Source organism: Sebastes fasciatus, chromosome 12 (genome assembly GCF_043250625.1).
Source record: "Sebastes fasciatus isolate fSebFas1 chromosome 12, fSebFas1.pri, whole genome shotgun sequence".
Taxonomy (NCBI): domain Eukaryota; kingdom Metazoa; phylum Chordata; class Actinopteri; order Perciformes; family Sebastidae; genus Sebastes; species Sebastes fasciatus.
Genome location: NC_133806.1, coordinates 29,438,922 through 29,453,143, shown reverse-complemented (window position 1 = coordinate 29,453,143; position 14,222 = coordinate 29,438,922). Strand labels below are relative to the sequence as shown.

Below are 14,222 nucleotides of genomic sequence, written 5' to 3'. Positions count from 1 at the left end.
TTTCTGGGAGTGATGAGAGGTGGGCTCGGCTGCGGCTCCGAGAGAGACGAGAGCCGGGCCCCGCAGTCGCCGGGTAGCTGCTCTCCAAAAGCCGCGACCTTGACCTTCCCGGCCCGAGTCTTTAGGTTTAGCTCCTTTATCGCGCTATCTCCAGGCATTTAAAAATACTCCTGAAACTCAATGATTTAACCCGCTTTTACGCTGTTCACATCAAAACTGGATGAAAAAAAAAAAAAAAAGCTTAATCCATCTTATCTGTTGACTGTCAAACTGCTCCGGCTAAAACCTACTCACAAAAGACAACTAGGTCACCCAGGAAAAAAAAAAAACAGAATTCCCCGTTACCCAGGGGAAGTTGCAGCCTGGTAATTGACTTGGGAGGAGATTCAGGAGCACTTTAAAAATAGTCTCTTCCTGAATTAACTTGGAGGTAGCAATGTTTACTTGTGTTCCTCGCTAAAAAGTTGTTTGTTTGGGTATTACACAGCACATCAAACCAATCTCTACCTATATTTCCATAGACGTAGATACGGCATTGGATGCTTAAGCCCATTGCTGCAATACCTCAGCGTCGCCGCCATATTGGGGAGGTCAGGACTGGCCTGTAAACACATACAAGTGAGCAGGGGAGCTGCTGTTTTTCTGGATAAAAAGCACTATAAAGTTTACATTTCTCAACCGATTTATGATTTATGATCTACGTGAAGTAGAAAAAGACAGTTTTGTCTCCCCGTTAGCCTACTTAAAATCTCAATACTGGGCTATAATCGCTGCTAGACGCTCAAAAGAGTGTGTATCGACGTTAGCTAAGCTTAACGTTACATGAACTGAATTACTTATGTGGCAGAAAATGATTAACTTTGCTGACAGTTAACGTTACCGTTCCAAAACCCAAGACATGACATCAGCTTTATTGTTTGCAATATTAGACGCATACCGTAAATTTCAAGTTTTAATATGTTAAACATGAAGATATTTAAGCCAGCATTAGCTTTGGACGAGGATTAGCTAACAATAACAAACACTAGCTTGCTCTTAACTGATTACCTACGGAAGAAAATGTTTTGTAAAGATGTAACTTAAACTGTAATGTTGATGATGTGAAAAATTCCTAGAGAAAATGTGTTGTGAGAGATTATAAACGCTTAAATATAAAAATGACTCATTGAAATTGGTTGATAAATACAAACGTTATAGTGCTTTTTATCTAGAAAACAGCAGCTCCCCTGTTCACATGTACAGTATGTGTTTACAGGCCAGTCCTGACCTCCCCGATATGGAGGCGACGTTGACGTACGATCCAAAGGCCAATGCGGCATCTACCTATATATATCTATGTATATTTCCTTCAAAATATAACTATTGCATGTCAAGCTATGTTTTACCCACTTTATTTATGACAACTGAACAGACAAAACAGCAACTTCCTTTTGCAGCTCAAGTCTTAGTCCTGGTATCCATCCGTCTCAAATACATGCATTCCCAGTGCACATGCCATCAATTACTCATTCATCCTGACACACTCAGGTGGAGTAATGTCCTTTTGATGGTTTTGAAATTTTAAGAAAAGCATTTAAAATAATCAGATTCCAGCGGGAGTGGTGTGTGTCCTCTAGATGTTGTCTGCAGATACGCCGATATCTCGGCGTGAGGACAGTCATTCTTTAGGTTTCGCTGTCTCCCTTTACATGCTATCAATAGAAATTGCAGTGCTTCTCCAAAGATGGATGTCTCAGAGATTGTTGTCAGCGAGCCTGCTGCTAACTTCGCCGGGCGTTTTGATGAAACGGAGTGCTTCGCAGCTGGTATATTTCAATCGTTCAATGACACCGAACAACAGTCTCAGTGTTAGTAATGTACTGCAGGACCAAGTTCTTGTGTGTGTGAGTTAGTGTGTGTCTACAACTAAACTTTCTCAGTTCACATTCAAAGAGGGTCAGGGGGGGCATAGCAAGATCCTGGGTTATCTTTGGTTCCCCATAAAGTCCAGTATCTCTAGGAATTATGTCCATATTGGACAATTCCCCACCTCACGATTTACGTCCATTGTCAAAGTTCAATACCAACGCAGGAAGTAGTGTGTCGATTATGTAGCAAGGTGGAGAGTTAAGTGTGTGGAGGTCGGGGAGGATGGGCATGTAGCGCGTCTGTCTTGTCACAGTCCTGTCACAGACCTGCACATAAGGTTTGCTTTTTCATTAAAGGAATAGTGTTTGCTCTCTGGCAGAGTGTTAGATGAGATGATCGATACCACTCTCTTATCTGCCCGTTAAATAAAAGGCCACAGCCAGCGAGGTTAGCTTAGCACAAAGACTGGAAACAGCTAGCTCTGTCCAAAGGTAACAAAATCCACCCACCAGCTCCTTTAAAGCTCACTAATTAACATCTTATATCAACGATTACCCATTTTTGGAGGGTTATGTTCCAAAATATTTCTTGATTGGAGACGTTGCCAAGCAACCAAGTTACTACTCAGAGCCAAGAAACAGTCTGCTACATAACCCCCCAGATTGTCATTTTTATACGTTGGTTTTTGTAGGAACTAAACAAAAAAGAGAGATATAACAAGCTAACCATAAGCTTTAGAGGCAGAGCCAGGTTAGTTGTTTCCCCATGTTTCTAGTCATTATGCTAAGCTAAGCTAGCCAGCTGTAGCTAGGAATTCAAGGGACAGACATAAGAGTGGTATCGTTCTTGCTATCTAACGCTCTACCAAGAGAATAAGCACAATGCCCAAAACATTTTTTTTTTGTTGCCATGCAGAGATATTGTAGAAATCAGGAAATCAGAAATCAGGGATGACATATTTTTGTAGGCCAACCAGGAAGTTAGCATCGCCCTGGGTTCCCTCGACAAAAACATAGTGGGATTTTTCCATTGGGTTTTGGATTATTGCAGAAAATAAGCTCTGCTGCAAACAAACATTTATGATACTTACACATTTTGTTCAGTAAAATAATCTTCACAAATGAACACCACTTTTATGATTTTTGAAGCATGAATGCATCGCCAGAAGTAAAAAAGCTAACGTTAGGCTATAAACGAAATACAATGCGAGTATACACAACGAGGCTGTAAAGGCGGACGAGTCGGCGTGATGACATTTTGTAGTCTCATTCAGCCACTTGTTAGCAACCGCCTTTTTTAAGACACATGAAAGCTTCTAAATTCACGAGAGGGATATTTGCTGACGTATTTCATATCTTAGAACAAAACGAACAAAACAAATCTCTTGAGCTTGTGTTAATCACAGATCTTATTTCAAGCATCTAACTAAAAACCCATTGACTTCCAGAGGAAGGAACCAGAAGCGCCAAAATGCTAACTCATTTCCTGGTTTTAGGACTCATTCCTGTAGCACTCTATATTAATGTTCCTGTCTGCCGATGGGGCTGAAACACCTGTATTCCTAGCAGTGTCTTTGAAAACAATACTTTGTACGCACTGTTGGGTCCTTCTACAACAAAGTGGTGGGAGTCCTCCATCCCCCCGCTTACCCCCAATCCCCCCCACAACCATCTCCCCTGCTCAGCCCGTGTGGAGTACCACAGCTAAAACGCCCTAATCCCTTTGGCTTGTTTAACTCTTTCCCCCCCAAACCCTCCTCAGCCTGAAAACAAGCCTGACCTGAAGGGGTGAATCCCTCCCTCCTCCTCCCTAACACTAACCCTCCTCATGTGACCAAACTCGTGGTTGTCAACTTTCTCCCCGCTGCTCAGGGCCAGAAGCAGGCGGGTTAGGGCGGGTTTGTGGGAGATGGAGGTGGCTGAGGAGGGTGAGGAGGAAGATGCTGGTGGTGGGGGTCCACCGCTGCTTTAAAACAAGCGCCTCTCTCAAAGATAATAGTGTGGGCTGTGGGTTATAAATGATGCATTTTGCTCACTAGGACCTGATAATAGCGGTTTGGGTATGGGGGGGAGAAAGTTCATCGCTCTCTTATCAAAGCTCTGTGACATTTCTCCTTCAGCTGTAAAATTTCATATCACATATCTGCTTTAAAGATGTGGCACCTTTTGTTGAACCGATACCGTACATTCCATTTCACCCCTTATGCCTCTCTCATGGTATATTAATTTATAGCCCATTTGCTGGCACTATAACGCGGCCTGTCAGTGGAGATGACTGGGGATTCGGGAGGACATCTGTGAATTGCCACGCACAGGTTATTGAACTCTGAACAGCAGACATTTATTTGCTTTGATTCAAAAGGTACTGCTTGATATCAAGAGGGATCATCTGGCTTGTGAAGCTCAAGCATATTTCCCAGCTTGTCTCTACAGTTGTCGTTCTTTGTTTTCTCCATAACATCCGCCCTTACTGTTAATATGCTCAAGATAACTGGGAAAAAAAAGGTGAAGTAAACCGTTTTTTTTTTCTTAGTGCCGCGGGCAATTTCTTTTCCTTGAAGTTGGCTCTTTGAACTAGTTAGAGAAGTCAAATTCATGTTGAAAAGAGCTTGAACAGATCCATTGCTTTAACAAATGTTAATCTGCAGTAGCGAGTTGATGATGTCATTTGTCATCTCTGACCATTAGCGGAAACCTTACTCCGGGCAAGAAAATTATATTAAGAAAATCCAGGCTTACGCTTCATGTGCAGTAATGGAACCATTCGTAGTGAAATGTGAATCTATCATAGCATTTCAAAGAATTAAGGTAAAGAATATTTTAGTTGCAGTCTTAAATCAAACCTGTTTGGACTTTATAGCATTTCGATTAAAAGAGTAATCTTTTTTAACCTTAAAATGTGTCACTTAGAAAACTTGATATGAACTTTATCCAATATCCTTTAGATTTTTTCAAATCTACAGAACTTCAGATAAATTCCAGAGGAGATCCAAACATGTATAAAATTATGCACAAGAATCATCTATATAGCACATTTCCATTGGATTGTATGGCACCGCCATACAGAGGACTCAGACTAATGATTATTTTCATTGTCGATTAATCAGTCGATAATTTTCTTGGTTAATCAATTAGTTGTTTGGTCCCAAAGCCACAGATGACGTCCTCAAATCTCTTGTTTTGTCCACAACTCAAAGGCAGCTGGAGATAAATACTCCTCATTGATAAATGATTGCACTGATACGCTCCTTGGAATCAGACTGATATTGGTCATGTGCTCCAGTCCAGTGTAAAAAAATCTCTTGGACATCTGCTATTTTACTTATTAATTTAACTGATTTTGTCATAAAAAACACATCAAAGTTTCACCTACTATTGAATATAGAGGACGGCTCATGACATAAAATGCAGCTTAGAATAAAAATCATGGGAAAATTTCAAAAATAATAGTTGTACTTAAAGATATTAAACATACTAACACTATTTCAGCTCTGTTATACCAATTCAAATATATATTTCAGGGCTGCAGCTAATGATTATTTTCATTACTGAGCAATCTGACGGAATATTTTCTTGATTCATCTTCCGTAAAAAAGTGAGTTTTTTTGGAACCAAAGAGAGTTCAAGGTTTTTAGGGATGCAACCAACCATTATTTTCGCTGTTGATTGATGTTGATTATTTTCTTGATAAATCGATTAGTTGTTTGGTCTATAAAATGTCAGAAAAATGGTGAAAAATGTCGATCAGTGATTCCTAAAGCCCAACAAGATGTCCCCAAATGTCTTGTTTTGTCCACAACTTAAAGATATTCAGTTTACTGTCTTGGAGGAGTAAAGAAACTAGAAAATATTCACACTTAAGAAGCTATAATCAGAGAATTTTGACCTTTTTTTCTTACTTCTTACTCAAACCGATAAATCGAGTATCAAAATAGTTGGTGATTAATTTAATAGTTGACTAATTGATTAATCGTTGCAGCTCGCATGTCTTCAACTTAAACATCATATAGCTTTAAAACCTGGTACAGAGCATACATGTGATGAATACGATGATTTTTTTTCCAACCTTACTGGGAAATAAAAGTGGGAAATTGCATGTTATGGGTATGTTGAGAATAAATTATGTCTAATAATATAATTTATAAGTAGAAAGTGGTAGTTGACCTCTTTTAGGGTCTCTGTCTGTCAACAGTCCATACCCCCTTTATTCTTTAAATCATACCAGGCTGGCACCCTGCCACTGAGACAACTCATTAGTATTCAGTCGTATGCCATTGAAGGGAGAGATGATGGAGTTCCCTATTCCTCTAGTCTACACCATAACTGAAAAGAAAGACAGGACACACATAAAAAAAACAAAAAAAAAACAGATGCCAGCGTGGAGCATCTTGGGTGCTATCTGAGGAGGATCTCTCCACACAAAGGGACATTCATTGGTCTGCCAAGTATCTGTGGAGTGCAGGAACAGACCCTAGAGTCTAGCGACAGATGATGATCTTATCGAGGGAGGGGTGGGGCGTAGGGGGTAGGTGGTGGTTGAGGAGGGGGTGGGGGTAGAGGGTGAAGGTGGCGGAGAGGGGCTGGTTGGGATTCGGAGGAGGGGGTACAGCTCTTGAGCCACATCGTGAGCTCTGTTTTTGCCAAGTGTGTGGCATTTGAGAATTGGACGACGATGAGGAGCGTTGACGAGACAACACAGGAGCCGGGTTTGTTAAATCTCCTAACAGCCCATCATGAGCTCTCCTCTTGGTTCAGTCTGTCGTTTGCAGTTTGACGGGTTAAACACTTCTGTGTTTGTGCTATTTGTAATAGAGTTGGGATTTTGGGGCTTGTAAGGAATTGAATTATCACGACATCAGAAATCAAGAGTTTTTGCAGCCGTAATTACAGAAATTGTCAGTAGCAGTTGATGACAGAACACATCTGTCAGTTTGCAATATTACTAAACCTGTAAATGCTCATATAGAGAGCATACAAGACAGTGCATGAAGGGAACTCATTATTCATCCACGGGTGTTTTTGTGGAGATCTTCCACCAGTATCTGCAACAGATGTGACAAGCCATCTGCGAGCCAAGGTCCTCAGGCAACATTTGGTGCGAGATGCACACAACTGGCACCTAAACATGGTGGACCACAAACCGCACAAATTGAATCGTACCCCCGTTTTCCCCCTCCCTTCTTCTTGCACCTACACTACCCATTACCCCCTTTTTAACTCCGAGCAAAAAAAAAAGAAAGAAAGGGTAAAGGAAAGGAATCGGAATGGTTGGCTTAGGGATGGCTTGTGCTGTTTGTCAAGCGGGGCTAAACAGGAACTTGCATCCAAGCGGTTAAAGGCCGTGGGTCTTATCTGAGGACAAACAGAATGCATCAAGCGGTGGCTGTTGCTCTCAGTGATGACGACCAGCTGTGCACCAATGTTTAATTATTTCTCTGTAATGAGCTTACCCACCTTCCACTGCAGCACCGGGGAAGACAGCGTGCAACAGCAGGAACACGGGAGGGGAGACGGAGTGAAAGAAAGAAGGAGATAACGCCGTCCAGATTATCTTATACTTTGGGCCTATTCCAAATCTGTGCCTGCATTTACTCTCAAATATAACTAAGGCCATGTGTTGGTGTTGCAGAATTTTTTTTTTATCTACCTTTATGGTCAAACAAGTGAATTTGTATTATGCGTGACATTTAGCTTTTTATTGTTCGCGGAGTGACCACCACCGATGAGTATACGATCAGCAAGCGGGTATAATAACACTTACCGGATGTTTCGATCGTGTTTATGCATGCAAAGGAGCACATAAGCGCACATTTCCATATTAGCACAACAGACGGACACAATAGCGCGCCGCAGATACACGGCTGATATTTACACAGTAGAACGGGGCTGAATAGGTCATTATGCCGCGTACGCATCAGAAAGTTCAGTGATCACTTCAGCCCATTCAGCATGAACCCAACGCCCTGAATACCTATTAGCCACACGTGTGAACAAATAGGTTAAAAAGACACAATGTTAACAACTCGTGTATAGTTTGTTTGAATAATAATACGTTAGGATTATTTGCCTGGCTAGATAATATATAGTTGGGCATGTTGGCTTCCCGCTAAAGTGTCAGTCCTTCTGTTGGACAATGTTCTGTGGCTGACCTCCCAAAGATCAGTCCAATGATGAAACGGTCACACATAATGAAAGCGGATATACACAACACAAGAATCAAGCCGATTTTGGGCTCGATTTTGGGCCCCTCCCGACAATCGTCAGCAAAGCCCAAATTTTTTGATGGTTCTAAAGATGATCTTTCCAAATATTGCTGTTGTGTGATGTATGTTAAGAGTGTTTTGTACATCCCCCGATCGGCTCGGAAGTCCATTCTGGCCGCACCGATTTCAAATCGTAAAAAATAAACATTTTCAAAATGTACTATGGTATATCCTGTTGTGTGTGGACAGCCGATGACGAAGTCATGTGGGAAAGAACGATAGCCAATTGGGAACCAAGCTGCCTGAAGCCGAAGGATAACCACCGCCGTCATGGCGGCCGCGGCTAATGCATGAGCTAATGCAAAAAATGAAGCATAAAGTAATAGTAAGATGGAGCTCGGAAATGGAGGACCAACTTGTTGATTTGTGGCAACAACGCAAGTGTTTATTTAACGTGTCTCCATGACTTAATCCATCCATCCATCCTTCGTGAATTTTCAGTACAAAGCAAAAACTAACATTGCCAATTCGTTCTGCCCGTCGTCCACCATGTTTGTTTACAGATTTTGAGAGATTTCTGTTTTTTTTGGTTAGGACTCATGTTGTTCATGAATGAATCTGTTAGCTTGTGGTGTTCTGTTTCGGCCAAATCGTTGCTCACCACACAATATAGGAACAAAACTGTTAAATTTAACATAACATGTCATTATGTGTGGCTTCTCTCACATTTTCAACATCTGTTAAAAATCTTTTACTGTGGGCCAGCCTTAAGACATGAATCAATCCTGATAAAAAATGTCCTTTGTTTGAGTTTGTGGAACTTCCTGTGTCCAGAAAGTTTATAAAAGCAGATAGATCTTGTAGCTACAGATGTCTGAATCATCACACTTCCTCTAACAAGACTTCTCAGGGTTGTCAAGGCAACCGGTCGGAAATGTACAGTTGAGAACTTTCCCTTTGCGACACACATTCATAGATATATGCACACACACACACACACACACACACACACATACACACACATAGGGAAACAGCCTCTCTGGTAAACTATGTCACGGCCTGCCATGGGGTTTATCATAACTATTTGATTAATCACCATCCCGAAAAAGTACACTGAATCTAAGAGATAAGGTAGCAGCGGGGGGGGTGACAGGGAGGTGAGCACCGGTAGTTCTACCAGCGCTATCCGGTTTCACTGTTAATTAACTGGAGCTCTGCACAGCACTAACAAGGGCCCAGTCTTCCTGGAGCAACAGAAATAGGCCTGCCACTGGCTGCTCTCGCCAGCCAGCGAGCCTGCACTGTCTCACAGAGATTATCTCAACACAAGACACCTTTCAAGGAAGGTTAGCGCGCCATGTGTCTGAGGAACACCATCAGATGGATGCTCGCTCGATTTGCTTATCCATTTTGAAAAAGCTTTGGCTTTAACCTTCCCTGTTTATACTGCGGGGCTTCGAGGCAATAACGGGATCGCACGTGTAGGTTTGACAAATGAATGAACGTCACTGAGATTTGATGTGGAACTATATATATATACACACAGCACTATGGCTGACTGCTTTGGGTTCTGTTTTTTTAGGAGAGCTGGATGGGTTCCTTAAAGATGGCGAGCGTCGGATCCACAGCCGGCAGCAGCTCCCTGTGGGGACAACGTGGGGACCCTTCGAGGGGAAGATCGAGATGAGCACTGACACCATTGCACTGGTATGTCCTTGTTTTAGTCAACTACTGTGTCATTTTCAATGTTTGGGTACCACTGTGTAATATTAGCCAACCACAACAAGACAGGCTTAACACACAATAATAGTTACAAATGACTGGATGAAATGAGTAAAATAGAAGGGAGCTGAAGTATCTAAAGTCAGGGTGATTTGAGAAGTTATTCGCCGTAAAAGGGCCCAGACACAGCTAAACAAATCTTACCCGGCACATCGTTCCTCAATAGAAAGTAGCCGATCACCACTTGTCTTTAGCTTCGACCCTGGCTTGAACTAAACAGTTCAGCCTGGTCATGCAATGCTTTGAAGGTTCTCCATATGATATCCAGAGCATTAATATAACATCAAACAACGATTTGCTATGTGAAGATATAGAGGAATAATGTCTACCTGAGCAGAAAATGAAACGTTCTCCATCTGTGTGTGTTGTAATCTGAGCTTCTCTGTGCTTTGTTGTCAGCCACGCATGCTTTTTAGTGCATGTGAGCGTGTCCCACTGGCTAGCTCAGGACCACCACTCTGCACTGCTCTTACAAGGGGGTTACAGCTAATAACCAGTAAGGTGCGGTGAAATGTTTGCCTGGGTAAGCAGTGTCCTATCAGTGTGGCATATGGATATGTCTACATTAGGCATGGATGGATACAATATAGTCTGAAATATAGTCTACATTTCATTAGTTAGGCAGACATACAACACAATAAACGTCCAAGAGAGAGAGAGAGACAGAGACGGCGAAAGCTTGGCGTCAGCGCACCAGCAGAAACAAAGTTATTCACTCCAACAAAATGCGTAAAAGCGCACCGATAACCACACACAACGAGCGTCTGGTGATGGCGCACCATGATAAAGAAAAGAGAGGCACTTACTTTATTTGTAGATGAAGTCCATGCGCCTATCCCTCTGGACAAAGATGGCAAAGATGTCAATGACTTAATTGTAAAAGTCCTCCTTGTTAGGTGTATTACCCAGTTTCAAGTGTGTCCTTATAATGGAAATAAGTTGTCTGTAGGTCTTTATACACTATACGCTGAACAGGTCCTCTCCACGGGGGCTTCAATTAAATCATCCTGAATATGAGTCCATGTTCCTGTAAACACGGGTGAATGTGTGGCTAACTAGTCATCTTTTTTCTGCCAACACGAACAACACACAGTTCAACATAGTTTCCATGATTGGCAGGCTAGCTAGCTAGCTCTTGCTTGGTTTCATGCTTCAGCAGAGCTCTTAATAAATTGTTCAGGACACAGAATCCGTCTTTTGTCCGCACGCTGTCGCTGCTGGAGGAGAATGCATGGAAAACAGCTAGTCCTTCTTTTCTTACCTCTCTGTTTGAAAAGTCTATGTAATGTTTTGCCCCTTTCCGCTGGGTAATATCCTGCAGGTCAGGTTTTTATTGCTTTACAATTAGCAACCACAGCTGTTTTTTTTCTTCATAAAACAGTGTTAAGCTAACCGTGCTAGCCGCCAGGTGCTAGATCGTGCTACGGGAGCCGAGACCGAGAGAGGGAGTGGATGTCACGTGACAAGAGGCAGAGTCGATCTTTTTTTTTCTTCTTAACTTTATTTTCAATCAGTTAACAATAATACAAATAAACAGTAATATTTCAAATCAAACAGGTGCATAGGTACAATTTATAAAAGCAAATGAAAGAATGAAAAGTAAAAAACATAAAATTAAATAAAATAAAGTAGGATAAAACATGGGGGTCAACATAAATAGAACCATAGCAATTTGCGAATTTTATTAGAATTTTCTTATACACATCATAACAATGGACAGTGACATATGATACAATATCAAATACAAATACAGATACAAATGCATCCTCACAAAATATAGGAATAGCAGCAAGTCATAGCGAGTCATGAAGCCCAAAGACATAAAAATGGGACAATAATAATAATAATGATGATAATAATAATAATAATAATAATAATAATAATAATAATAATATTAATATTAATAATAATTATATTTTTTTAAAGTACCTACTTGCAAAAATCAAAACAATACTAAGAAAATAAGGATAAAAAAGAAAATAAAAAGAGACAAGCAAAAAATATTGAATAATTACTAAAAATACGTGTAGGTCATCTTGGCAAATAATTGATATATTAACCATTATTAAGCCTCTAAAGTATGCCTTATTAAAACGTGTTTGTTGTTTGTACTAAAGGGAGTATTGAAACCTGCAGTGAAATCACTTCATTTGGTGGAACTTTGCCTTTCAGCAGCCATGGAAACATGATTACCAGGAACATCTAAAGAGCATATTAATGGCGATTCCCCTGACATTCAAACCTATTGAGGTGACCCAACTGGCCCCCAACAAAAGCCTTTGAAGTGCATCCATTTTAACCATTTAATCTGCATATTTTATGACAAAACACTTTAATTGGTGGGTTTTGAGCTCAGTCCAGGCTACGATTGAATGAAGTCACAATCCATTATTTTTGATGTTACCCTGCACACAGCGGCTTTATATCTCTTGTTTCAAAGATCCCAGCAGAGGCTGGTGTTGACCTGCTGCTCTGGTGGAGTGACGAGCCCCTCCGCGGGGTTTGATATTCCATTCTGCATTTGGATTAATTAAGAAATTCCTATTAAAATTGTAACCAAGCTCACATTCATCCTGTTAAGGAAACATAAGGAAAAGTCCATGAGGATTTTAGACTCAGAGGCCCTCCCCCCCGCCGTTTTCGCAGATTCCTTAAACTTTATTAAATCATTTTTCGGAGCAGTTTTGACTGTTTTCTAAGCTCCCCTCATGGTTTTGAAGTCATCAGTGGCTTTTCAATAACTCAGGCCGTATTATAGCCATGAAATATGGCTTCTCTCAGGGTAAAGCCAGTTATCCTTGGGCGGAAAAGTGATTTGACAGAGCAACACCTCAAGTTGCCTTCCAAAGTAACACACTCCATATATTTCTCCGGCAATCTCTGCATGAATTTCCCCTGAAAGGCGTCCAATGCCAACCTTCAACTGTCCCTCAAATGACCCGCACTCTCACCAAGTGATGTCATATTATAAATTATCTCTGTGAATCGTTTGTTGCTTGGTTGCATTTTCATAGATGCAAACTTTACAAATTCATCACCTACAGAGCCAGATGCATAAACTGATTGTTGCTCTTGGCAAGAGTGATACGTTCTTAACTAAGTGCCCTCCGAGGAATTCATCCAGATCCTCCTCAGGTTTTCTCTCTCTCTCTTTTTTTTTTTAAAGCGAGCAGGTGCTGGTCATCACCTGTAATAGGCTGTGGAGGGGTTACAGAATGTGCCGCACCTCCCTCGCAATTAAAAGCCGAGGAAGAAGCTTTGGCATATTGCCTTTAAGGATCTCATGTGTGTCTATTCTCCTGGGGGCCCTCTCAATGCTTTGCCGCTTGCCCTCCTCCTCTCCTAAGTTTCATCTCTCAAATGGGGTACTGGCTGTTAGCAGCTTCTCACTATCTCTCATTAAAGGCTAGGTCAACCCAACTGGCGTGTTTTGTTTTACCGAGCCCCCTTTCAGGGTTCAGCGTAACTTTTTACTTTGTTTCTTAAGCCAAAAAATACCAGTCAATTCCAGTACTTTTTTGCACATCATCTCATTTACAGTAGCATAGTTTTGTTTTTTTAAGTCAAACCTCTAGTTATTGAGCTGTTGCCTTGTTAAACACGCAGCCGTTGGCAACATCCGTAATGTGGTGCTGCATTTATCTCAGTTATTTCAGTGGGAGGCGAGGGAGTTGTGCAAATCTTCAAACACTGACACATGGAGACGGGAACAAACCCCGATGCCTCACCTGGAGAGGGAGAGAAATATCAAATGTGAGTGTGAGCAGAGAGAGAAGAAGAAGAAGAAGAGGAAGGAGAAGAAGAAGAAGAAGAAGGCTAGTTTTGATGCATGTCAGGGTGGCCGGTGCTGCAGAGCGGGGTCAGGAGACGGTAGAAAGCGTTTGAGGTAGAAATAAAGGCTCATTGCTTCATGGGTCTCTACCTCAGCTAGGAGGCACTCTCAGACATTCTTATGAAGTGTGACCTCCACAGACTATTAAATCTCCTTTTACTCTCTCAGATTTTTTTGAAACCATAGAGGTGAATGAATTACCCGAAGGCAGCCAGGTATATGGCAGGAGTGACACCTCTCTCCTGCCTGAAACACATGACCCGCGTGGTGAGATATTGATATGCCCTCTCTGAAATCAAACATATTTTATCCCTTCATCCAGACACGTCATTTAAGGTATGCCTTTTTAGAGGTCAAGCTATTTTTGTCGAGCCGCCGCGTGCGGTGCATAGGTCCGTTTCTCAATCCTTGGCATCGCGCCCGGAGAGGGACTAAAGTGTAATGTCTCCTTACAGTAAATAATGAGAGTACAGTGAATTTAAGCGGCTTTTGCATTAAACTGGACATGAGCAGCACTTTGGCACGAGCAGAGCCGTTTAGGAGCAGAGTATATGTATA

At 41.6% G+C, this 14,222-nt stretch overlaps 1 protein-coding gene across 2 annotated transcripts in view; it reads left to right on the top strand.

The window, feature by feature from the left end:
- Positions 1 to 14,222, top strand: part of zfpm2a (zinc finger protein, FOG family member 2a) — a 144,011-nt gene that overhangs the window by 58,994 nt on the left and 70,795 nt on the right. For both annotated transcript variants that reach the window (XM_074654595.1, XM_074654594.1), the window contains exon 4: positions 9,633 to 9,757. In XM_074654595.1, the coding sequence (XP_074510696.1) occupies positions 9,633 to 9,757 (125 nt within the window). The remainder of the gene's footprint in view (positions 1 to 9,632; positions 9,758 to 14,222) is intronic.